General features: G+C 37.6%; 2 protein-coding genes across 2 annotated transcripts; both read left to right on the top strand.

Annotated features, from left to right (window-relative positions):
• The first annotated feature begins 7173 nt into the window (after nt 1-7173).
• LOC108740169 lies at nt 7174-9714 on the top strand. The gene is made up of 5 exons (XM_025975308.1): nt 7174-7425; nt 7510-8002; nt 8052-8234; nt 8297-8568; nt 8665-9714. The coding sequence occupies exons 1-5, from the start codon at nt 7174-7176 to the stop codon at nt 9712-9714; spliced, it is 2250 nt and encodes a 749-aa protein (XP_025831093.1).
• A 46-nt stretch (nt 9715-9760) lies between these two features.
• On the top strand, nt 9761-11254 carry LOC112904665. Its single transcript, XM_025975307.1, has one exon. The coding sequence runs from the start codon at nt 9761-9763 to the stop codon at nt 11252-11254; it is 1494 nt and encodes a 497-aa protein (XP_025831092.1).
• The last annotated feature ends 14265 nt before the right edge of the window (nt 11255-25519 follow it).

The following is a 25519-nucleotide window of genomic DNA, read 5'->3' as shown; positions in this document are numbered from 1 at the left end:
TGGAAAGGTTTATTTTTATAAATATTTTTTTTTGATAAACTATGTGGTGACATCAATCTAATATCACATTTCCTTAGATTAAAAATAAAAAATGTTTAAGGACTGGTCATTTCTATTCTTTTTTTTCTTGTTATCGTTTACCTATCGTGCTGTTCTTCCTTTTTTCCGATTCTAAAGTACTGCAATATATTCGAATATTTGAATAAATTGGAATGATTGTTTTATTACACTAGCTTTACAGGTGTACAATGATATCTATGCTTGACAAAACAGTAAACAAAGCATAGTTGAATTAAACCAAATTGTAGTTTTTGAACAAGGTTGTTGTATTATAATATTTCTTGAATGAAAAATGTATTGGTATGGTATGGTATTGGAACGATTTTTATTAAAGTGTATTACATTTCGCAGTTATGTGAAACATAAACTGCAATGCAAGCTACAAGCCATGAAATCTTGGTTGTCAAATTATTTTATTGTCGGAGAATGATGTACGTGAGAAGTTTTACTTTCTGTGCTTTGTTAAAATGCTGAACGTTGCACCTATTATGGATGTAGTTAATTTATGTATCTACGTTTTTATCCTGTGAAGTATGGTTACACTTGGGATGCGGTTATCGAAGGTGCAATTTAAGAACATTTCTAGGGCTATTCGACATATTACGTTCTAAGTAGTCATTCTTGGATTTTTCTTAAGTATCATTCCGACATGAATTGTGTTTTTGAAAGCATCTCTTCAAATAGACCTTTTCTTCAATTAATTTTCGAGCAAATCAATTTACTGGCTCTCTCTCTCTCTATATATATATTTTGACTATAGTGTCTAATTTGCATTGTGGTCTATTCGACGAAAAATTATAAATATATTAAATTACATCCATATGTAGCTATATAAAAAATTGGACGCTAATAATCTTTGGACACAAATCATTAAATGTGCCATTATTAGTCGGACCTACTTCGTATTTTCTTTTTTTTTTTCATCGAATACAATGATGATATCCCTACTTTCAAGCGTAGGTTTTTTTTCATGATGACAGCGATGTGTATCTTCTTACTGATCATTGAATACTAACTGAAATTAAGCAGCTGTAATGCATTGTAAATAGGAAGATATAAGTTAACCCTCTGAGGCTCAAATAAATTTTTTGTGAAAAATTACACTTTTTTTTAACCAAATATGTTTTATGTTAGTTACATATGATATTGTCGCCGTTAAAAGCAATTTTTTATTTATAGTTTTTTCAATAAATGGTGGTTTTATTTGGAACCGCCTGGGAATGTAAGACATTTTTGTATTTAATGATTTATATATTCAACTTGCAAAAAAACAGAAATGCCTTTATGGCTACAATGCAAACGATTGCAAAAAGTAACAAAACCCTTCGAAAAGTACAATAAAAGTTTGTCAAGGCTTCTTGTGAAAATCGGCGAAACAAATGCGTTCATCTTGTAAACATAGCCCAACGTTGCATGAACTGCAATGCCATCTAGTTCTGTGTGGATTTGTTTTTGTACTGCATTTAGCACACCTGACGCCGGGATCATTCACTGGCATGTGGGCTGGCTTGTCTGTACGCCTTTCTATCGGTACGTCATGAATCGGTTTATTGCACCTTCATTGCTTCTTTTGCCTCGTTGATGTGTCTCCGGATTCGCACCTATTAGACCACATGCAACAGAAAGTCTAAATTCCTTCAGTGAAAGAGTTTTTCGTGCGTTTTTAGCATTTTTCTCTTTGTAAATGAGAAAAGCATTCACAACCGTTAGATCAACGAAATGCCAAAAAATTCTATGCTACTATTTTCGTGACTTTCTGTCAATTTCATAAGAAGACTTGTACATGTCACTCTTATTCACAAACCCCATATGCGCGTTGTAACCTTTGACAAGTTTGATACAAGTGTATCCTTCTCGGGTCCCATCTTTTTCCTCCGGCTAATAAGTTCGGTTTTATCTGGGTTGTAAAAATTGCTTAGGAACTGGACTGCTTTGTTCTTCCATTTGATAGCGACAAGTCCGGAATCGCTCACGCGCCAGTCATTTTCTCCCCTTTTCATTTGTTTGTCCTCCACAAAGTCTTTAGGATATCCTCTTCTCCCTTTCCTGGCAGTTCCACATAGATATATTCCATCGTTCTGCATAGCTAGCTGTAAATCTACCGAAATGAAGAAGTTGTCGATGTATACTTCGTGGTATTTATTCACTATGTCTCTTGTGAGATCAGTTATGACGCGCTTTCCCAAGTCATTTTCACCACGCGTACCATCCTCACCACCTGACTTGCCCATATATATTGCGAATTGAGAGACGTAACCATACTCATTTGCCCGGACCCACATTTTGTAACCTCTTTTTATAGGCTTTAGCGGCATATACTGTCGGAAAGAAATGCGGCTCTTGAAACGAATCATGGATTCGTCCACAGATTGACGCTTTGATAGCAGGTGACATTTTGAGTTTTCCGAAAGCTTGTTTATCATAGCTTTAGTAGGGGATACATATCTTCAACATTTACAATTACCTAAAAGACTATTTCTTATTAGATACTGTTTTTGTGATCAGAATTTTGGCGAAGACTGTAAACTTCTTTATACCGATTTGCATAAAGGACTACCCTATGCAGGGAATGAGGAATCTTTATCAATTGACAGGTACCACTACTCTTGTCTGAAATCACACCCCTACCACTAAACGCACAATCGCTACACCTGGGTAAAGGTGGGTGATGCAGGCGCATAAAATAAATCGTAATCCAAGAAAAATATATGAAATTGTACAGTTGCCACCGACCTTGAATGCTCTCTTTCAACAGAATAATGACGGTATTACATACATTAAAATACATAGATGAATACAGAAAATCTTAAAAACATAAATAAGAATCACATCTTTATGAACAACTAACTAATTAAAAAAAAAAATAATTCTCTTCTGATTTAACCTTCGTCAACCATCGGTAAAACACAAATTTTTGTTACATTCCGTCGAAAAATACTACCACTGGCTGTTCTTACTGACACTAGTCGAACAATGCCATCACGTTCTGGATGTAAGTCTGTAATTCTGCCCATACACCATTTCAATGAGGGTGCATTATCCTCCATGAGTATAACCAGAGAACCTATCTTCAGCTCAGAACCTGGATCCCCTTTCCACTTGTTTCTTTTCTGAAGTTGAGACAGATATTCTCGCGACCAACGTGACCAAAATTGTTGGAGTAATTGCTGCAAAAAGCGATAGCGTGATAAAACTGTCAGTTTTTCTTCTTAAATATCTCTTTGAGGAGCTGCTGTTAATGATTGCCCAATCACGGAATGTGGAGGGGTAAGAGGTAGTAAATCATCAGGGTCTAGGGATAGAGGTGATAGTGGAGGGAGTTTAAGCAGGCTTCTATCTGCGTTAAAATTGTATACATTTCCTCGTAAGTAACTGAAGTGTTACCCAATACTTGCCTTAAATGGAATTTGGTAAATTTTACCGCGGTTTCTCGAAGGCCACCCACGTGGGGCGATTTTGGCGGTATGAAAATCCATTCTATCTTATCATGATCCAAAAAATCACTAACCCTGTCATTATGTTTACTACTATTTAATAAATGATATAATTCTAAAAAGTGATTATTGGCACCAATGAAGTTTAAGCCGTCATCTGTATAAATTGCACTTGGTTTGCCTCTTCTAGAGATGAATCTCTTTAGACAATTTAGAAAAAAATCGGTTGTGAGATCATTCACAAGTTCTATGTGTACTGCATTGACACTGAAATATACGAAGATATAAATGTACGTCTTTCCTAATTTTGGTTTAGGTAATGTTCTATCCTTTACATATACCGGCCCGGCGTAATCTAAGCCACATCTTGTAAAGGGTTTACTGGGTGTCACTCTTACATTTGGTAAGTCTCCCATAAGAAAATTAATTGGCTTTGGATTAGTTTGAAAACATACTATACCTACACCTTTTTAAAACACCCTTGATTGCTCTGTGACCATCAGTAGGCCAATATTTGAGTCTAATTATTGAAAGTAATGTTTGTGTTCCCATGTGCAAATTTTTCAAATGTTCAGAGGCAATTATCTATTTGTGAATGTTTGATCCTTCCACCTACTCTTAATAAACCTTTGTTATCAAGGAATGAGTTTAAGTTTGAAAGTTTATTCTTTGCAGTTATTGTCACGCTCGATTTGGAAACGGTGTCTTCACCATTTATGTTACATCGGTAATTGGTTAATTATTTATTTTAATTGCCTGATTTTAGTGCAAATTAATTATTTTGGCGTGACTGGGGGTCAGGTACTAAGATGACAAGATTGGCAAGTTTTAAAACAATTACAACTTTATTATATATAAAATGATAAATAAAATTGAATAAAAACATTTACAAAAGGATCTTCCCCCAATGTAGATCAAAACACAAAAAAGATAAATTTGGATTACTTACATTGATAGAAGCGTCGCAATCATCATCGCCCAGGGGGTAGTGTCACCAACACCCAAAGTTTGCCACCCGTTACTCGCGTTCCGGAATCGACTGATCGCGATCCGACTATCGATTCCCGTTCACGCGCTAAACTTTTTGATGACCCAGTGATTATTTGTCCATGGGTCATTCACTGGTTCCAGAAGTTTCTCTGGTTTAGCTGATTTAATGAAAAAAACCGTCGAAGTCCTTATTGATGACTTCGCGAAGTTCAATAATTTTCCCAATGACCAGAGCTATCGAACTGGCGTCAAATTCTGCTTGTAAATAAATAATACTTTTCACTTACCACTTCGTTGCTGTGTAATGCGAAATGCGCTTATTTTGCAAGTAAATGAACTCGATATCCGTTTTATGAATTTGAAAAGAATAGCAACGTTATAATTATGAAATATTTAATTGATTTTGAAATATGTTTTGAAGTCTAAAATAGTTTTTTGAATTTCATTAAAATTTCACTGCGTGACATTTCCCCCTGGCTTACAAAAGATGGGCTCCACCTTTAGCTAAAGAAAAAAATTTGAAAAAGGAAAAAATTCCCTAAGAGTAATCATCAGCAAATTGAAAATACAAAGTTGTTACAAAAAATATTGCTTAAATATTAAAGAACTACAACTAATTTACAATTATTAATGTTTTTCGCGACACTAAATTTCGTAACACTTACTATATTATGACATTAATCTTTGAACACCCACTAGCATATCAACACTGCACAGTTTTTCCATGAGTCCGCACTTTCGTATCGTCTTTTTCTTGAGGAGAGAACCCGTGTGGTTTGGATCAAGGTTAGCATCATGTTTCCATCGTTGAAAAATAGGGCATTTATAGATAAAAATAAAGCATACTATCACGTCAGGAATGGCAAATCGATGCTTGTTTGTGGAATTTTGCCCGTGTCTTTCCGTGTTGGCGTGTCAGGTGATCCGTTAGCTCGCCCACCGTATCCTTGGTTGTATTTTTTAACAGCAGTTTTGAATATAAAATCTACTTCATGGGAGTTAAAACTGCTGATGTATTCTTTTTCTATATTATGTTTCTTAATAATCTTCTGGACGTTGCAGTTTTTCTCATATTGTTGGGCGTTGGTCCAGTACTGTAGTCGGTAGAAAGATGTTAGTTGGAAGAAAGTCTGCCAACTCGCTCCACGGTTTTTCCATTGTGGTTGATTTTCTAAATTATATATTTTGGGAAGTCCATGTGAAGTGAACAGCTCCATCGTTTCGCTGTCCATCTGCGACCATAGATAAGTGATGTAGTGGTATCGTTTCCCGACTTCCGGTTCAGAAACTACAAGTTTGATTTACTGTTTCATTTTGTTGGTTTTGGTCAAGCAATTATTTGGTTATTGTGGATACACCAGTGATTTGTGGGTCGTTTATTTGTTGGTGTTTGTAGTTTGAATGATATTTTTTAATCTTTACATACCTTTCAATGATTTTCATTCTGTCTTCCTTCTTCTGAAACGTGGCTGATATCATGCTGTCGTATTTTCTGAACCTTTCTGAATTTTCACTGACTTGTTTCACCGACGATGAAAGCCCCTTCGTAAGTGATAGGAGCTGCTGCCTTAACCGGTCCTCGTTTTTCGTTACCATTTTTAGTTTTTCGTGTGTTACTAGTCCGCAGCACCACGAGAATCCTTCACCAATGAAGTCCAACGATCTCTTATTTCTAGATGTCTCTTGTGGGTTTAATGAACTGATGCTCCAACTGTCTCCTAACATCTGTAGTTCCTTTCTGTATGCTATTGATAACTGGCTTATATGATATTCAATAACGCACTCATAGGAAGAAAAAAACGATTCCTGATATACAAAAAAATATAGAGGGAGGTTAATTTTTTAAACTACCATACTTAAGCTTAAAATAACTATAAACCAAATTATTTTATTTTCTGTGGAAAGACTGGAAGCAGAATTTTGTTTTCCCTAAATATAATGGGACTTGGCATACACTACATCTCCAATTAGTTCTAATATCATTTTTTTTCGTGCTGTAATAGGCACATCTTCTACGAGTGGTTCTTATAGGTTGATGCGTGCTTTCAGTTTGTAGCGATCTGTACATATTGTAAATATTTGAATTTTATTTTCTAAATCTTTACTTTCAACTTTAATTTCAAACTCTTAAGCATGCTTCATTACCTGGAACCCCTATACCTGCATGTACCCTGTCTAACAATCTGGTTTCTCCGTCAATAACATTCTATTCTATTTACTTCTGAGAACTTTTACCGTCAGTACTTGTACCTTCTGTCTTCCTTCTAAACTACCCTTCTCCTTTTCTATCTTCTACAATTATTAACTATAAATACCCTTATTTTCGATTTCAAAAATCAGTTAGTTCTTCAGAGTTCTTCTAGTTCTTTTCTCCCAGCTATTTCGTAAGTTTACCGTTAATTGTTATTATCGTTATTGTTGTTGTTATTGTTTTGTGATTGTCTTGTTCCTGTTGGTGTGTTTATAAAAAATCTTAGAGACCAATTCTATGTTAGTGTTTTCTTTTAATTCATCGCGCCATATTTGTGCAATACCAAAAACCACCGAAAACACTACAGTGGTGACCCCGACGTGATTGTGTTCCGGCGCGATTGTGTACCTGCGAAATTGTGTGCAGGCACAAGTGTGTATCGACACGGTTCGCTATTTTCAAATTTTTTTTTGTTAACGCCGTAATTTTTTCCGAAATATGGTTAATACACGTGCCGACAACGAATTGGTGCAGCAAATAGAAGCCCAAAGGCTGCTTATTGAAGAACAGCGCCAAAAACTTGACCAAAAACGGCAAGAATTCGAGCGTCGTATGCAAGAATGGCAACAGCAAACAGCGCAAAATAGGTTTCCAGAAATTCAAGTACCAAGAATGGTTCCGTCCACAACTGAGCGAGCCGTCCTGAGGTTACCTGAGTTTACTCCCAACGACCCCGAGTACTTTTTCGCCGTATTCGAAAGAACTCTCCAATCATCAGAAATTACGTAAGACGAGGTGAAATTTACCCATATTCTAGGCGCACTTGGATCCAAGTACTTGGCAGAAGTCCGGGATGTTGTCATGAATCCGCCTGCAGAAAATTCTTACGAAGTGCTGAAAAGCGAACTCATCAAGAGACTTTCCCAATCGCAAGAACAGAAGACCAGCAAGCTCCTAGAGCACGAGAGTATTGGTGACCGGAAACCGTCGCAGTTCCTCCGACACCTGCGTTCGTTAGCCGGAAGTATAGTAGGAGACGCTGTTTTACGCACAATCTGGCTAAGTCGATTACCACCGCATCTCCAACCACACCTAGTGACAAAATCAGACAGCACATTAGATCAACTGGCTGACATGGCAGACACCATAGTGGAAGCAACAAGGATATATAGGCCCCAGGTAGCAGAGGCATCTTCAAACGATACGAATTTGGAAATTCGACTTGCGCAACTTCAACTGGCTATCCAACAACAAGTGACGGAGCAAATAACCGCATTACGCCAACAAATAGAAACAATTTCTACCCAGCCGCAAATGCGCGACCGCCGTAGATCCCCGTACAGATCCGGAAGGCCGAGATCCCGTTCACATTCCAGACATCGAGATCATCCCGAAAATGGTATGTGTTGGTACCACTGGAAGTTTGGACCCCAGGCCAGAAAATGTAGACTTCCCTGCTCCAAAAATCAGACGGGAAACGAAGCGACAGGTTGCTAGTGGCGGCATGCGACCCGAGAACATCACCACGCCGCCTATTCGTCAAAGATATAACGTCTCGTGTACGTTTCCTAATAGACACAGGAGCCGACTTATGCGTGTATCCACGTTCATTGGTACATAGTACATGCAAGATCGGGGTACGAGTTATCGGCATCCAACGGGACACCAATTGCAACTTACGGGACGATCAACCTCAACCTGAATCTAGGTCTACGCCGCAATTTTCCATGGTCGTTCGTAATCGCAGACGTTTTGAAGCCTATAATTGGAGCCGATTTTTTGTCTCACTTTGGCTTACTGGTCGATCTCCGAAATGGCAAGTTACACGACCAACTTACCAACTTAACAACAAAAGGACAACTGACAGGCTGCAATACCCCGAGTGTGAAAACAGTAAGCGGAAATTCTACATTTCACCAACTACTGCAACAATTTTCTAGCCTTACAAAACCGAGCGGTCAGGCGCGAAACAACGACAACGAACATCAGGTAGTTCACCACATTACCACCACCGCCGGACCCCCTGTATTTCATCGACCTAGACGTCTAGACCCTGCAAGGCTGATGACAGCAAAAAAGGAATTCGAGGCAATGTTGGAGCTCGGCATCGCACGTCCGTCAAAGAGTCCGTGGTCGTCGCCATTGCACATGGTACCTAAAAAGGACAATTGTTGGAGATCCTGCGGAGACTACCGTGGTTTAAATGCTCGAACTATACCAGACCGATATCCGATAAAACATATTCAAGACTTTGCGCATACGCTGCACGGCAAGAAGATCTTTAGCACGATAGATTTGGTTCGTGCCTACAACCAAATACCGGTCGCAGAGAAGGACATACCAAAAACTTCGATAACCACGTCGTTTGGACTATTCGAGTTCAAATATATGACGTTTGGGCTTCGTAACGCCGCCGCAACTTTTCAACGGTTTATCGACAATGTATTGCGTGGATTAGACTTCTGCTACGCATACATTGACGATATCCTAGTGGCGTCCGCAACCGAAGAAGAACACTATGACCATCTGAAAACTCTCTTCGGTCGCCTACAACACCACGGAGTCGTGATCAACCAGGCGAAGTGCGTATTCGGCAAACCAGAGGTGCAGTTCCTAGGATACCAACTAACGGGTAACGGAGCTGAACCATTACCGGAAAAAGTCGAGACGATACGGAAGTACCCGAAGCCGGAGAACGCCAAGCAGCTGCGGCAATTTCTCGGTATGTTAAATTTTTACCTCCAGTTTTTGCCAAACGCCGCAGATAAGCAAGCTCCCCTGACCAGCCTCTTGCACGATGGAGTAAAAGGGAAAGCGCCAATAGAGTGGACACCGGCTGCACTAGAGGCATTCGTCGCTTGCAAGAATAGCCTCGCTGAAGCTACCCTTCTGGCCCACCCAAAACTGGACGCAACCCTAGCACTCATCTGCGACGCCTCCAATACAGCTGTTGGAGCTGCCCTGCACCAGCGTGTCGACAATGATTGGGAACCGCTAGGTTTCTTTTCAAAGAAGTTAAGCCCAGCCGAGTGCAAATGATAGAGAATTGTTAGCTATATACGCAGCTATTAAACACTATCGCCATATGTTAGAAGGGAAAACATTCGTCATATACACCGATCATAAACCTCTAACATTTGCTTTCAAACAAAAGTCCGATAAATGGACTCCCCGTCAGACGCGTCATTTGGACTTAATTGCTCAGTTTAGCACAGACATCAGACATGTATCGGGAAAAGACAACGTTTTCGCTGATACGCTGTCGCGAATAGAGGAGGTCAAGGAACCGTTAGATTTCATCGCCCTCGCAACAGACCAACAGCAGGACGAAGAAATAAAAACATACCTACGCCCCGAATCAAGCCTTCAACTGAAGAAGATCGAGATTCCTGGTATGGGTGTATCTGTTTTTTGCGACCATTCTACAACAGTTCCGAGACCATTTCTGACGCCAAAATTTCGAAAAACAGCTTTCAATGCAGTCCACGGCCTTTCTCACCCCGGCATCGAAGCCACCGTGAAGCTGATGACAAGTCGTTTCGTATGGCCCTGCATAAAAAAAGACTGTCGCGAATGGGCTCGCGCATGTGTACCATGCCAGCGTTCGAAGATTACGCGTCACGTATCAGCACCGCACGGGATTTTCAAACAACCAGCATCCAGATTCGACCATGTCCACATCGATTTGATCGTGATGCCAGTATCCGAAGGCAAACGGTATTGCTTTACCTGCGTGGACCGTTTCACTCGTTGGCCGGAAGCATTTCCATTGGAGGACCAGACCGCCGAAACCGTGGCTAGAATCTTCTACGAAGGGTGGATCTGCAGATTTGGCGTACCGTTACAAGTAACTACCGACCAGGGACGGCAGTTCGAATCAGATCTTTTCCGACGTCTCAACGAACTGACTGGATCAACCCACCTACGTACGACCGCATATCATCCCCAGGCCAATGGAATGGTAGAACGATTACACCGGCAACTAAAGTCAGCTATCATATGTCACGCCACTGACCGATGGACCGAAGTGATATCTACCGTTTTATTGGGAATACGATCGGCATGGAAAGAAGATATTCAAGCCACCTCCGCGGATCTTACCTACGGACAGCCGCTGCGATTGCCTGGAGAGTTCCTAGCCCCAAGAAAGGGCGAAACGTTCGAGGATGTAGCTGATTACGCCGAGCGACTCAAAAACGACTTCGCAAACTTGACCCCAGTTGCAGCTACAAGTCATAAACAACAAAAGACATTCGTCTTTAAGGAGTTAGCTAACACCGATCAAGTTTTCGTACGATATAATGGACCCAAACAACCCCTACATCCTGCGTACGAAGGTCCATACACGGTCATTAGCAGGACAGTAAAAATATTCATCGTGCGAATAAATGGCAAAAATGTCGTGGTCTCAATCGACCGTTTAAAACCAGCATTTACCATGTCAGAGGACGACACGCAAGAAAAAGTTCCTCAGCAAACGATGCAGTCCGAGCAACCTATCCAGGATCAAATGCAACCCACAGTTAACCGATCAGGCAGGAAGGTTCGCTTCACCGATCGCTATCAAGCAAGCCCATAATCGTGACCTTATCACTAGCAGGAGGGTACTGTAGCGATCTGTACATATTGTAAATATTTGAATTTTTATTTCTAAATCTTTACTTTCAACTTTAATTTCAAACTCTTAAGCATGCTTCATTACCTGGAACCCCTATACCTGCATGTACCCTGTCTTATAATTACTAACAATCTGGTTTCTCCGTCAATAACATTCCATTCTATTTACTTCTGAGAACTTTTACCGTCAGTACTTGTACCTTCTGTCTTCCTTCTAAACTACCCTTCTCCTTTTCTATCTTCTACAATTATTAACTATAAATACCCTTATTTTCGATTTCAAAAATCAGTTAGTTCTTCCGAGTTCTTCTAGTTCTTTTCTCCCAGCTATTTCGTAAGTTTACCGTTTATTGTTATTATCATTATTGTTGTTGTTATTGTTTTGTGATTGTCTTGTTCCTGTTGGTGTGTTTATAAAAATCTTAGAGACCAATTCTATGTTAGTGTTTTCTTTTAATTCATCGCGCCATATTTGTGCAATACCAAAAACCACCGAAAACACTACAAGTTAACATTACCCTCTCTGATACTGATGGTTTATGATTTTTAATTGTTGTAGCAAGTTGTATAGGTAGGGATCTTTTTTTCACAGGCGTTCTTGCAAAGAGACCGTCACTGACTTGTCTTCGAAAATCTTTTAGACTTAGTTTGGATGAATTATTATGCAATTTATAAATAACAAACGCATTTACCAATGCTGTATCTATGAAGAAGAAAAAAATTCTGTGCCACCATTTATGACTTTTCCGATCAAGCCCGTAGGATGCTCGCCTTGGATCAAATTTATCTACGAAATTCATTTTCTTATTATAGTCGGTGAGTAAACTAGGGCAAAGTATTTGAACAAAGGTTCCATCTTTTTCCTTCCTTCTAACTTCCGTAGTAATAGAAGGATCGTGATAATTAGAGAGTAGATGAACAGACTTCTTATCGCGCCATTTTACTGCGGTAACTCCTGTATTAGTCGTGTGCCACTCATATTCTCCTCGTTTTAGATCTTTGTCAGGTCTGAACTTGGGCAAATCCTTCCGGTTCGAATTGACTGTGCCAGTAGCAAATAATTTTAGTGAAAGAAGATCTTGCATTAGCTTCACCGAAACAAAAAAGTTGTCAAAAAATATTCGGTGATTTTTATTTATAAAAGGGGCCGCCAATGTTTTTACAACTCTGGCTCCTAAGCTTTTTTCTATCCCATTTCCTGTCTTCCTAGTGTATATCTCAAAATTCCAACAATACCCTGTTTCATCAGCTAATATCCACACCTTATAACCCCTTTTGATGGGTTTTTTAGGCAAATATTGTTTTAGAGAAGAGCGTCCTTTAAATTTTATCATTGACTCGTCTACGGCAATGTTCTCATGAGGCTGTAGACACGACTGAAAATTAGTTTTTAATAAATCAAGAAAAGGCCGTACTTTATATAATCTATCATAATTATCTCTACTGCGTTCAGGCATTATACTGTTATCATTTAGATGGACGTGTGTAAGAAGCCAGCCGAACCTATGCAGTGTCATTAGTTTGCTTATGTACGGATCGTGAAGATCAGGAGACGAACTCCAATGGTCTCTATAGCTGGGGTACTCTTTTATACCCATTAGAAGATTAATACCTAAAAATGTTTTAATTTCTGTAATATCTGTCTTAGCATATGGCTTTCGCGAAGTGTGAAATCGTTGCTCCGCATACAGGTTTGTTTGGAAAACAATATGATTTAGAATATCATCAGTGAATAGCAAATTAAACGCTTCAAAAGGATTCAAATGTTCGTGATCTTTATAAAAATGACGAAGAAGTCCAACATCACAAATAAATTGCTCCGGTGGGTTGATATTGCTTAGATGATTATTCCAAATTATTGAGTTCTGTTTTCTACATTTTTGTATCAATGTCGCTAATGGCACTATATCGTCTGGATCCCATTCTTCAGACGATTCATTATCCGAACCAGATAACACAATTGCGGCATCGCTACAATTATCGTCTACCAGTTTTGAAGTCATACCTGTAAGCCCAAATAACTTAAAAGTCACTGGCTGCTGCCTTCGACTCATGTTGCTGTTGATTGGTACGGTGGTACTATTTATATACACTAAACATAATGACAAAAAACCGTAACATAAATAATGTATATGAATATAAAAATTACTTTTTCACCTTTACCTGCCTCAGTAGTATACGATTCTTTCAATTTTCAAAATAATAGTAAAAACGCTTATTTATTATTACCAACAATCTGTACAAACCGCACACGATGATAAGATTCAAATAAATGGTGTAAATTTGCAATCATAACTAACGTATACCCTCAGAAATTGCATCACCAGACCCTTAAAGCTCGAATGGGACGCCTGGATATGTGGTACAATGTTTAAACCGGCGTGCCTGTTCGAAAACGATTTTAGTTTTAGTGGTATATTCTTTACACCACCATACCTCTGAGGTGTACAAAAAAGAGGTTTAGTTTGTGACCCACCGTACTTGAAAGAGTTAATAATCTCAATGAAAAAGCTGATTCCTTTGTGACCTCCTATTAAGCACACTTCAATTAAATTCAATAAAGTTATAGAGAAACAATTGATTTTTAATCATATACTTGAGAGAATGGATGGTTTCGATGCTCAAGTGATAATTCGTATATTATCAAGTTTTTATTATCTTTTGTCAATTTCAGTTTTATGAAAGCTTTGCAACCTACTTTATATGTGCTGTAATGGAAAAATGTGTTATTGTAAGATCAGATACTGACGATCAAAATTATAAAACCATATTAATAATGACAATACTGTTTAAATAAATAGTTTATACCTCGTCTTTCGCTCATTTGCAACAGAATCGCAAGTAGCTTTACCAAATTTACAACGATACTCAGTATAATGATATTTCAATGCTTCGTTCACTGTACTACGTAACGACTTTTCTATTTTTCTACTAGTATAAATAGTAAAAACTTGATGAACGTTTTCTTTATATTTTTTAAAAAATTCAAGAAACTCATTGACAGATGAAAATTTCAATCGAACTTTAAGACTATTGATCTCATCGGCCATTGTTATTAATAATGATAAAACAATGGATGCAAAACATCAGCACGTTTAAAATTCGGTCAGTAATAATCTAAACATTACTACCAACGTATTTTGATTTTCACTCGACTAGAGCACAGCCGGGCAAACTCGGATCTTTTGCATCCCAAGTGCTCCTCAAGGTTAACCAAGTAACTCCTGATTTATCCTGCGAGTGCGAGTGAGATGATTCTTTCCTTTTCTTATCCCTTCCATTTCGTAGGTGAGTCCCCTCTTCCATAGCCAAACCCAATAGTTTTACGAACGTAGTAACGAAAATTTTCGTAGGTATCATTTAAGTTGCGAGAGTGGCTTCGCTCGTCTACGTGATGAAGGGGCTTGGTATGGGAGTGGAAGAGAGAAGAAAAAGACAAAACAAAATTATTCATTATTGCTTACTCTCTCGTACTCATTGAAGGGTATAGAGTGACTCAAACTAACCTCATGTAGCGGCTCCTGCGAAGTTAAAGTTTGCCCGGCTCTGGACTAGAGTGCACTCTCGTATCATCTAATGTAAATGAACAATACAGAGATTGTGTCGTAAACAGCACCATCAAATGGTCGTGTTTATAAATCCGTAACAAAAGAATTTGAAACTAATGGAGAATACCATCTAGGAGACGTGAGCGATGCTTTTATTCCTACCTCGTTACGTTCTGGGTGTCACCGCAGTGATTAATTGATAAATTAGTTAAACATTAATTAAATAATATGAGTGAAAATAAAGGAATTTTTCATGTCGGTCAAAAATTTGCCGACTATGAGGAGATTATAGACCTTAAAAAAAATACGAAAAAGAGAATAACTGTAAATTAAGTGTAAGTAACAGTAAATCACTTGAAAACGCATACGCCGGGAGAAACATCGATGTGAATCGCAAATTGACGTATGACGAGATTTATTATAAGTGCTTAACAAAGGGGTCTTGGAATAATACAGATATTGGAAATCTAAAAAGGTGAGTTGTTCTGGTATTGTAGTTATTTGAACTATATTTGCGATATTTAATAAAAATACTGAATAAAAGTACTGAATGAAATAAAACCGATTGTAAGTAAAAAATTGAATTTCGACTTTTAAGATTCGATAAAAATTTTGATAATTATAAATGTGTAATGAACTATCATTTTTAGTTATATTTTATAACTTATTATAAATGTAGTAATTTTTTTTTTCAAATAGGAATCTGACAAACAGGAACATAAAACGAGAAATATAGATTATGAAAAAAACATTGACTTTTTGATACAGAAGATGGAAGAAAATGTAGCATTATCAAAGACGTTCGATGAATCGAAAATAAAGTTAGAAATGATAAAGAGTAGCCTACAAAAAATGGAAAAAGAACTTTTAAACAAGACACAAAAAAACATCAGAAAGTTCGGATGAGGATATCAATTCATTGGAACTACAATAGAAAACTCTTCCTGGGTTGAATGACGCAACATCGCCCGTTGCACAAAGAGAGCAACCAGCATCTATAATCGATAAAAATATTGATTTAATTACATTTAAAAATAAAAACCCTCGTGGTCGACCAAAAGGTTGTGCCACAAATGTAATTGGACTACAAATACAAAATAAAACCCAGAAAAATTTTCTCATATGAGTTATGGTAGAAAATTAACAATGGTTTTAGGGTGGGTAGTTAAAGACCCTCATATTATTGAAAACATAAAAAATTTCGATTCGAGACATTGATGCTATGTCTGAAATTGATGATTCTCTGGCTAGTGAAGAGTTCAATATTCAGTTTTTAAAAGATTTCAATACTTCGGATGCTTTTTATCTTTTAAGAAAAAAAAATAGAGGAAAAAAAAATAGCAACGAATGGACTTGTAATACAAGCAAAAAAAAACTAAATAATCCCTGTATTCAATGTGACTGCTGTTTAAAATGGAATGATTGGAATTGTGTAGGAGTTAAGAAGAATATAAAACAATTATGGTTTTGCGACGTTTGCAAAAATCAAAAATAAAATGGTACATTACGCACCGTGGGACGAAAGTAGGTCATATCATACCGCGTGAACAACAGCGGGCTAACTGATTATAAAGAAATGTATAAAAAATAGACAGAAGCGTTACTTCATTACAATTCTTTTTTGAAATTGTTCCAACATTATTGGAAATGCTTAAAAAAATTTGAAACCCGCAAATTGAAACCGACAATTGTTGGTGAATATATTTGGAATATATTTTATTACAAGTTATTTTTATATAATCAACAACTAAACTATCTCCTTAGAGATAGACTTAGATTGACAGGCGAAGCCTGCTTACAAATCTTATTAGAGAAAATAGTGCGCATTTGATCATTAGAAATATAGTTCCAACACGCCCTCTCAAATCGCACATTCTTCTCGCATACAATTACAGCTATTGTACATATCCAAAGCCTAAACCGTCGCGACACTTTTCGTGTCCTACTCTTGGTAATGGTTTTGTTAACACGTCCGCAATCATCTCACCTGTCGATACATACTTAATTACAATATGACCATTCTCAACAGATTCGCGAACAAAATGGTATTTTATATTAATATGCTTGGTTCGAGCGTGGAAAACATGATCATTCGCTAGACACTGAGCTTCGCGATTATCCACATACAGTGATTCGTCCACTCACCAAGCTCTAACTCATTCATCAGACTACGCAAATACAATGCTTCGTTTGCTGCTTCCGCGAGACGCACTAACCGACAGCCGATACTATTCTGGTCATTTTTCTTCTTAATAATGTCCCAAGTATCATTTTTAACCAACGATGTGATTTCGCTCTCTATCGCGTCATACCACTCGTTTGAATCATTACTTTTCAGGGCTTCTGTAACGCTAATTTCAGCAATCCCTGCGAATACTTCATCTTCGATTTCGCCTTCAATGTTAATTTCATCATCACCATCTTCTTTTCGCGTAACCGCTGTTCGCGTACGAAACAATTTGCGCGGACGCCCTCTTTTTCCTGTGCGTTGCAACGTCGGTCTTCCTGGGGCTCGTACATCGCACTCGTTGCGCATATTCGTGCTTGTCGTTGATGGAGGAGATTTTTGCCTTCTCCCTTGAGTGGATCTTACAGCGTTTCTTTCGGCATTTATTTCTGGATCACTTCCTGTATTAATCCAATCATCAAATACAGCAGCGTCGCTATTTTCACTCACAATGTCTTCGTGAAATTTCACATCGCGAGCCTCAATCAATTTTCGAGTATTTGGGATCCATACGCGATATCCTTTCCTTTCTCTTGGATATCCCAAATATTCCTTCTACTGATCGTGGTTCAAATTTATCTTTGCTCGGTTTTTTGTCCAAAACTGCCACATTCGAACCGAACTTTTTGAAGTAATTCAAATTTGTCTTCTTTTTAGTCCAATTTTCATAGGGTATAGCACCGTTCAAACTGCTCGTTGGACACCGATTTCTTATATGGCAAGCAGTGGCAACTGCTTCAGACCAAAACATCGCACTTAAGTTTGAGTGCAATAACAAACATCGCGCCATATCAAGCAAGATACGATTCATTCTCTCACTCACTCGGTTTTGTTGAGGAGTGTGAGGTACAGTCAATCGTCTTCTTATTCCATTTGCTCCCAGATATGCGTCAAACTCTTCATTACAGTATTCGCGACCGTTATCCGACTGTAAACATTTTATTTTCTTGCCGGTCTGTCTTTCAACGAGTTGTTGATACATTTTGAACGTCTCGAAGACACCACACTTACGCCTGAGGAAATAGACTTCACACCACCTCGTACAGTCGTCAATAAATACAACAAAATATTTTGCTTGCCCTGTCGATTCAGTCTTAAACGGGCCAACAACGTCCGAATGCACGATCCCGAGTATTTCTTTGCACGGTTTGTGTCCCTTTGGAAATGGTAACGCGTCCATTTTCCCCTTTTGGCATACTTCACAACGCGATCATTGTGTCGCATCTTTTATATTTACATTTGGTATGAATCTGTGGCGTGCAAGTTTTGCAATGTCTTTACCATTCATGTGTCCTAGTCTTTGATGCCACAATAACAACTTCGAATTAACTTGCTGAGCAGACAATGCTTCAGTACATTCAACATCTTCGCGTAAATAAAATAGATCATCTTTCCTTTTAGCAATCATAACAATCTCTTCTTGTGTATCGTAAAGAGTGCCACAGTCTTTTTTCAAACACTACCTTGTAGTTCTTGTTTACAATTTTTGCAACCGATACGAGGTTCGTCCTTAGATCGGGAACATACAGTGTGTCGCGTAACTCAATCAACTTTTGATCTTGAGTACTCTTTACCAATACACGCACGTTGCCTCATCCTCGCATCTTACACCACTCGCGAGATTTAACTTCATATCAGGAACTGTTTTCATGGGTTCAAATAACGCTCTATCACCGCATACATGTGTTGTACATCCGCTATCAATAATCCAACTTTTGTTGATTGTTTTTGTCGCGGTCTCGGTCGCACTCGTACTTAATATCGTGTGGCTCACTACGAACGCATCGTCAATACTGTTTGCCGAATATTTTGATTTGCTGGTACTTTGACTTGTACACGCGTTAGCCTTATGCCCCTTTCTTCCGCACTTGAAGCACTTGAAAATAGGTTCGTTTCTGAGTCTTTGACCACCTTTGATCCGTCCTGCTGCCATCGCAATTACATCACTTTCCGTTTCTTCCTTCTTTGACTCGTTGTGTTCGAGGATTTTAACTTTATATGAAGTTCGACTATATGAAGCTGGGAGACTATAGCAACATGATTGTTTGTAGATTATTGCTAATATTCTCGCCCATACTCTCCAACTTATCAACTGTGTCGAAGAAATCATTCAAGTGATATCGAACGTCATCGCCTTCACCTAATTTCCTCAAAAGCAACTGCTTGAGTAATGCTGCCCTTTTTGCGGGTCCTGTCGATGAATGAATGCTCTTCAACTTCAGCCATACGTTCCTCGATGTCTCGCAATTCTTGATGTCTTTCAACAAACGCGGTTGAATGGACAAAATTCTTCTGTCTTAGCCATGTCGTCTTTTTCCTCCCAGGACTGCATCGCTTCCGTTGGCGCGGCACCCATTCCACGTTCCGGTTTAATTAGCGATCCATCTACGTACCTCCACAAGCCATTCCTTTTTAACCAAGCTTGCATTTGTATTATCCACGTATCATAATTGTCTCTGGATAATAATTCTATACGCGACGTTGACGATACTGGCATAGTCGACACCATTTTTTTTAGTACTTTTTCGCGACAGATTCACAAGTTCACGCGAAAACCGTAATGTCTGTGACCACTATTTTCTATTAATTATGTGTATAGGCATGCACCTGGGCCCATAACCTGTTGGTGAATATATTTGGAATATATTTTATTACAAGTTATTTTTATAATCAACAACTTAACTATCTCCTTAGAGATAGACTTAGATTGACAGGCGAAGCCTGCTTACAAATCTTATTGGAGAAAATAGTGCGCATTTGATCATTGGAAATCTCCCTAAAAACTTTTTGTTAGTGAATATATTTGGAATATATTTTATTACAAGTTATTTTTATAATCAACAACTTAACTATCTCCTTAGAGATAGACTTAGATTGACAGGCGAAGCCTGCTTACAAATCTTATTGGAGAAAATAGTGCGCATTTGATCATTGGAAATCTCCCTAAAAACTTTTTGTTAGTGAATATATTTGGAATATATTTTATTACAAGTTATTTTTATAATCAACAACTTAACTATCTCCTTAGAGATAGACTTAGATTGACAGGCGAAGCCTGCTTACAAATCTTATTGGAGAAAATAGTGCGCATTTGATCATTGGAAATGTAGTTCCNCTCAGAATAGGAAATTCCGAAAAATCGTGATTCCATTTCGAGAATGTACTCGACTATTTCTTGTTCTTGAAGCTCATTAAAAACGTTACGAAATCTGCCCAGATATTTTTCGTTATTCTGTATAACATAAAAAAAGGTATAATTTCGCGTTTTTATATATTTTTGTGAATTTTTATTTTTACCGAGTTGCCGTACTCGTTTTCGCTCCTGGTAACCAGCACTCGGCTGCTAGCTTCTGTTACTATACTAGAAATTGACACAACTACCATCTATAAGATGTTAATATTACTAACTGAAGTACAGTTTTTTAGCGTAACTCAAAAACGAAAATAAGACTTATTTGCCGAGATATAAAAAAAAAAAAAATAAATTTCTTTGCAAATAGCTTATTAATTATGAACTTTCAAGCTTAAACTATTATTAATTCGAAATGAGCAATCAGTGAACAATTTGCTTGCAATAAGCATTTCTTTTTTACAATCTTGACTTGACATCTAACGAACGTTTCAGAAATTATTTCTTTTTCTCTGCGACTCACTCTCATCTCAATGTTATCAATTTGTTAAAAACATAAATGAGTTTATAACCTTAAATTTACAATAATGTGGTAGAAAATTTGGTATTTTGTGTTTACAGATATGCGTCAAACTCTTCATTACAGTATTCGCGACCGTTATCCGACTGTAAACATTTTATTTTCTTGCCGGTCTGTCTTTCAACGAGTTGTTGATTCATTTTGAACGCCTCGAAGACACCACACTTACGCCTGAGGAAGTAGACTTCACANTTTTCAAAATTCAAAATTTCCCGTGTTCACCTGTGTTACTGACTGTATTTTTCAAAAATCGAAAATTTCCCGTGTTCTCATAAATGACCACGGGTACGGTGGTAAATTTACACTTTTATTAATTCCCGTTTCCGTGTCCGGTGTCTCATAAATGACCACGGGTACGGTGGTAAATTTACGCTTTTATCAATTCCCGTGCCCGTGTCCCGTGTTTGGCGAATAGTCACAGCGTTTAATTAATTCCGCCTTTTCCGTTTCTACATCCATTGTATAAGGGATCAGGAAAGGTATGAACTGAAAATGGATACTCACTGTTTTCCTCCATCGTCTGTACGTGTGTATTGCTTTCCTTACTTGCAGTTGCCTTGTATGTGTGATCGTAGTGTAACTACCCTTTTACGAATGTGTTGTGTTGTGCGTGTATGTGCCTGTTTGCTGCTTACGTGACATAGCGTTAACTTCTCTAATCGATAATGTGCGATTGTATGCGTATTTGAATGCTTTTTGCTGGACTTGTGCGGTTCGAAGGACCAAAATGTTTTTGTGATCAGATTGTTGCTGAAGACTGTAAACTCCTTTATACTGATTTGCATCAAGGACCACCCTTTACAGGGCATGAGGAACTGATTAAACTATAATATTTTTATTAATTGGCAGGTACCATTACTCTCGTCTGTGATCACACCCCAACCACTAAACTTACAATCGCTACACCTGGGTAAAGGTGGGTGACGCAGGCTCATAAAATAAATCGTAATCCAACAAAAATATATGAAATTGTACAGATACATCCAATCGGAATAAGAACAATGTTTGAACTTACAATTGCATCTCCTGCCGCATCCTTAGTTTTCTTTGCGGGTAAATTATCAAGTTGCTCAACTGGTTCTGGTGATGGAGATCGATTTTCGATGGCTATGATTGCCTGCAAGAATTACATTATTTTTAAAACTGCCAGAGTAATGGAACCATTTGCTTACCGCTAAGCTTTCTGTCTCTCTTGTTCGGTTGATTTATTAGGTGCGCTTTCCGGGTGTTCAATTGGCTCAGGTGTATGAGGCTCTTCCACAGGACCTGGAATATCCGTTTCCATTGTAGTATCTGCGCCACAATCATCAAGAATTTCGGATGCAGCAAATTGAGAGTCTTCAAAAAGGTGACGATTAACAGGCCATATTCCAGTTCCACGAAATCCACTAATGGCATTTTTTATAGTGGCTGCTCTACTATATGCTTCTGCTATTAGTTGTGATATTTAAAACTGTGTTATACAAAGTTCGGGATTTGAATGTAACCATTTTTCAGTGTAGTAACACTGCATGGCATTAAAAAACGCCACATTTAGGGGCTGAAGTCTGTGTGTAGTGTGTCCTGGTAATTGATGCAATATGATAAGTTTCGAGAATGTGTACTATGACCGTCGAGTACACTGTTAAAAGTTTCTGTCTGAAATTTCAAGTTCATGTAATTGAAGCAATTATCATGCACATTTGCACTCGAAATCTCATTGAATAATGCACATAAATTTCAGAAGCATCTGCCTTAAAATTAATGTCTCCGAACCTCTTATTTTTCAAATGCGGGTGTACTATATTTCAGTCAATTAATTTTCAAACACGCTGTCTTAGAAATTCAAGCGCAAGTCACTTAACTTTAAACGACTACTCCTACATTTTTCTTACGTACTTATACGAAATTAGTATTTAAACCTAGGCAACTGAATTTTCAAGGACGCTGTCTTAAAAATTCAAGTGCAGATAACCCTACTTTAAATGACTACTCCTTGATAAGCTGCTAAAATTTTATGTTTTGTTTTTGCATCAGCAATGGGATTCACGATTTCCAAACTGTCTTGATACAAAATAATTTTCAATGCATCTGCATTATTACAAAAAATCTGTTTTGCTTGTATACAGTACCATCCATGTAATCATTCAGTACATCTGGATCATTTTCAACTGCCGTTCGGAGCACCATTTGTAAGCGCAGGCTTTAGTCTCTTGCGAGCAAAAATAAATGCTGGAGCCAAAAAGTTTCCTGTTGCACTCATTGCACAAACAAGTGTAGTATTTGTTCCTCTTTCGGCACTCGTTAGGCCCCCTACCTGGCGCTTGTCTTTTTGAGCTAATACTTTAGAGAGTTTCTGTACGGTTGTTACCCCAGTCTCGTCTACATTCCAGATACGATCTGGAGATAAATCATACTTAGCAAAGACGGTTTCTAAATTTTTGAAAAAACTGAAGACGGCTTGTTTATTAAAACCGGTAGCCCTTGCATATGATGTTGCTTCTGGTTTTCGAAGAGAGATATTAGGATGTCGAGAAAGAAAACAATAAAGCCGTTTCTTAGAAGCCATTTTTGTCTCAAAGTTAAAGGGGTTCGGGATATCATTTGCAGTTGCGAAATCAAAGGCTAATCGACGCAGCTCAGAATAGGAAATTCCGAAAAATCGTGATTCCATTTCGAGAATGTACTCGACTATTTCTTGTTCTTGAAGCTCATTAAAAACGTTACGAAATCTGCCCAGATATTTTTCGTTATTCTGTAGTTTTATTTTTATTTGCAGTTCTTCTAGTTAATGTGCTTTTTGAAACGTTGTAGCGATCTGCCGCATGTCTTAAAGCTATAATAAGGAAGTTCTCGCATACAATGGTAGAAGGCGGTAGTGTCTCAATTAACCGGATAGATGGCTCGTCTCATCTTAGGTCACCATCCCGTCGTAGTACTATCCCCTACATAGTACGGAAAGTTTGGTTCACGTTCACATTGTTGCAAAAACCGCCGACAGTTGTCCGACCTACTGAAGGTAAATTATCAGCTGGCAATTGTAACTAATTTGCAATTGTGCGGGGCCGGTATTAAAACTATTACAATTTTATAATATTTTATTTTGTGTCAAAAGTCAAAAGTGATTATAGCATTTTATGTTCCAAATTTCCGTAAGAATTTGTGGTATAAATATTAATTACTATGAATGAAACACCCTATATAGTGGGAAGAGTAAAGTGTGAATTCACTTGTTGCCACCCAGAGATTCAGATTCGAGGCAGTTCAAGGTCAAATGCAAAGACGTTATTCCTCATACCTCATCAATCTATTCTAAATAGGGAAGGTCATGGACAAAAGCGAACATGTAAGACGTTGTTCCTCTACTCATAAATCGATTCTAAATAGGAAAGGTCAAGAACAAATGCCGTGAACATGTAAAGATGTTGCTCACTCCTCATTACCGATTCTGAATATAAGGAAAAATGAAGGAATAGAATCGCTATTCCACTCACCCCTCCTGATTCAGAATCGGCTTATTCCCTATACTCCGGAGATTGTGATCACATGTTTGTTAGTTCTGTAGTTCAGAATCTGAGAACCACAAAAAGAATAATTATTAAGGGGTTGAATTTACTTGTTTTTGCAATGTTCCCAAATGGGAGTAGAAATAATGTGTAAAATAAATTGAAAGATAAATATATTACTACAATTTTATTTATTGACAATGATAATATATCCTTTTCAGCAAAGTTTACCTGTATTTTCATTAATTTTAGCTACAAGTTCATTAGGTATGTAGGGTGTTTCTGAAATAAGTAGAAAACATTGGAGGTGTCAAATAATGTCACGAGGTAAATTGTTACTTCAGGTTTTTTGTTAATTATTTATTTTACTTATCTGATTACAATGTGTGTTTTTACAGTCGTAATATTTTATCACTTATATTGAACGGTTGTACTGACGTACCACATTTAATGTTTTATTGTTCGAAGGACCAATAAGAACCCGTGTAATCTCTACTATTTATTATTAATAACACTATTCTTATAATAAAAATTGAATGAATAATGCTTATCCAGCGAGCCTATAAAGAGAACTCTTTTATAAAATATATTATGAATATGAAATGGATAATGTTTATCCAGCGAGGTTATAACGAGAACTGACTGTCTAAAATATACATTTATTTTGAAAATTCTATCTTTCAACTTAAAAACTTGTTTTTAGCCAAATGGGCAGATACGATACAAAGTAGGTACAATGGTTCACGCAGGTATACTAATAAACTGTACAACTTATTTTCAATAAGAACCAATTTGGAAATCTCAATGTTTACCCTATGTGACATATAACAAAGGAATGCCTTTAACAAACTTTATGGTGGGGTATAATAATACCGGACCAGGTCAAATTAATAGTATAATAAATAATAATAATTAGTTTACGTACTACTAGATACCGAAATTTTTGAAACTATAAAAGAACAATAACATTTATACACTATAACAATTAACAACACAATAAAAAAAGTCTTTGGTACAGTTAAAACTTACGATGTTTGAGTGGAGTTTTAGAAAACACTTTGTTTTAACAAATTTATTTGGTTCGGTTTTCAGGAACCGTTATTACACTCTATTATTTTAACAATTTACACTCAAAAGATGTGTTTATTAAAAAACTTTTTTTTTGTTTTGATTATGCTCGAGGAGGGGAAATCTTCAAAAGACACCCCCTGAAGAGAGGTAGTGTCGGATTTTTACCGACTAAGACCCCTCCTCGAG

Source organism: Agrilus planipennis, unplaced genomic scaffold (assembly GCF_000699045.2).
Source record: "Agrilus planipennis isolate EAB-ADULT unplaced genomic scaffold, Apla_2.0 scaffold273, whole genome shotgun sequence".
In the NCBI taxonomy this organism is placed as follows: Eukaryota; Metazoa; Arthropoda; class Insecta; order Coleoptera; family Buprestidae; genus Agrilus; species Agrilus planipennis.
Note: the sequence above shows the minus strand (reverse complement) of the source record. Positions and strands in the feature narration are given on the sequence as shown.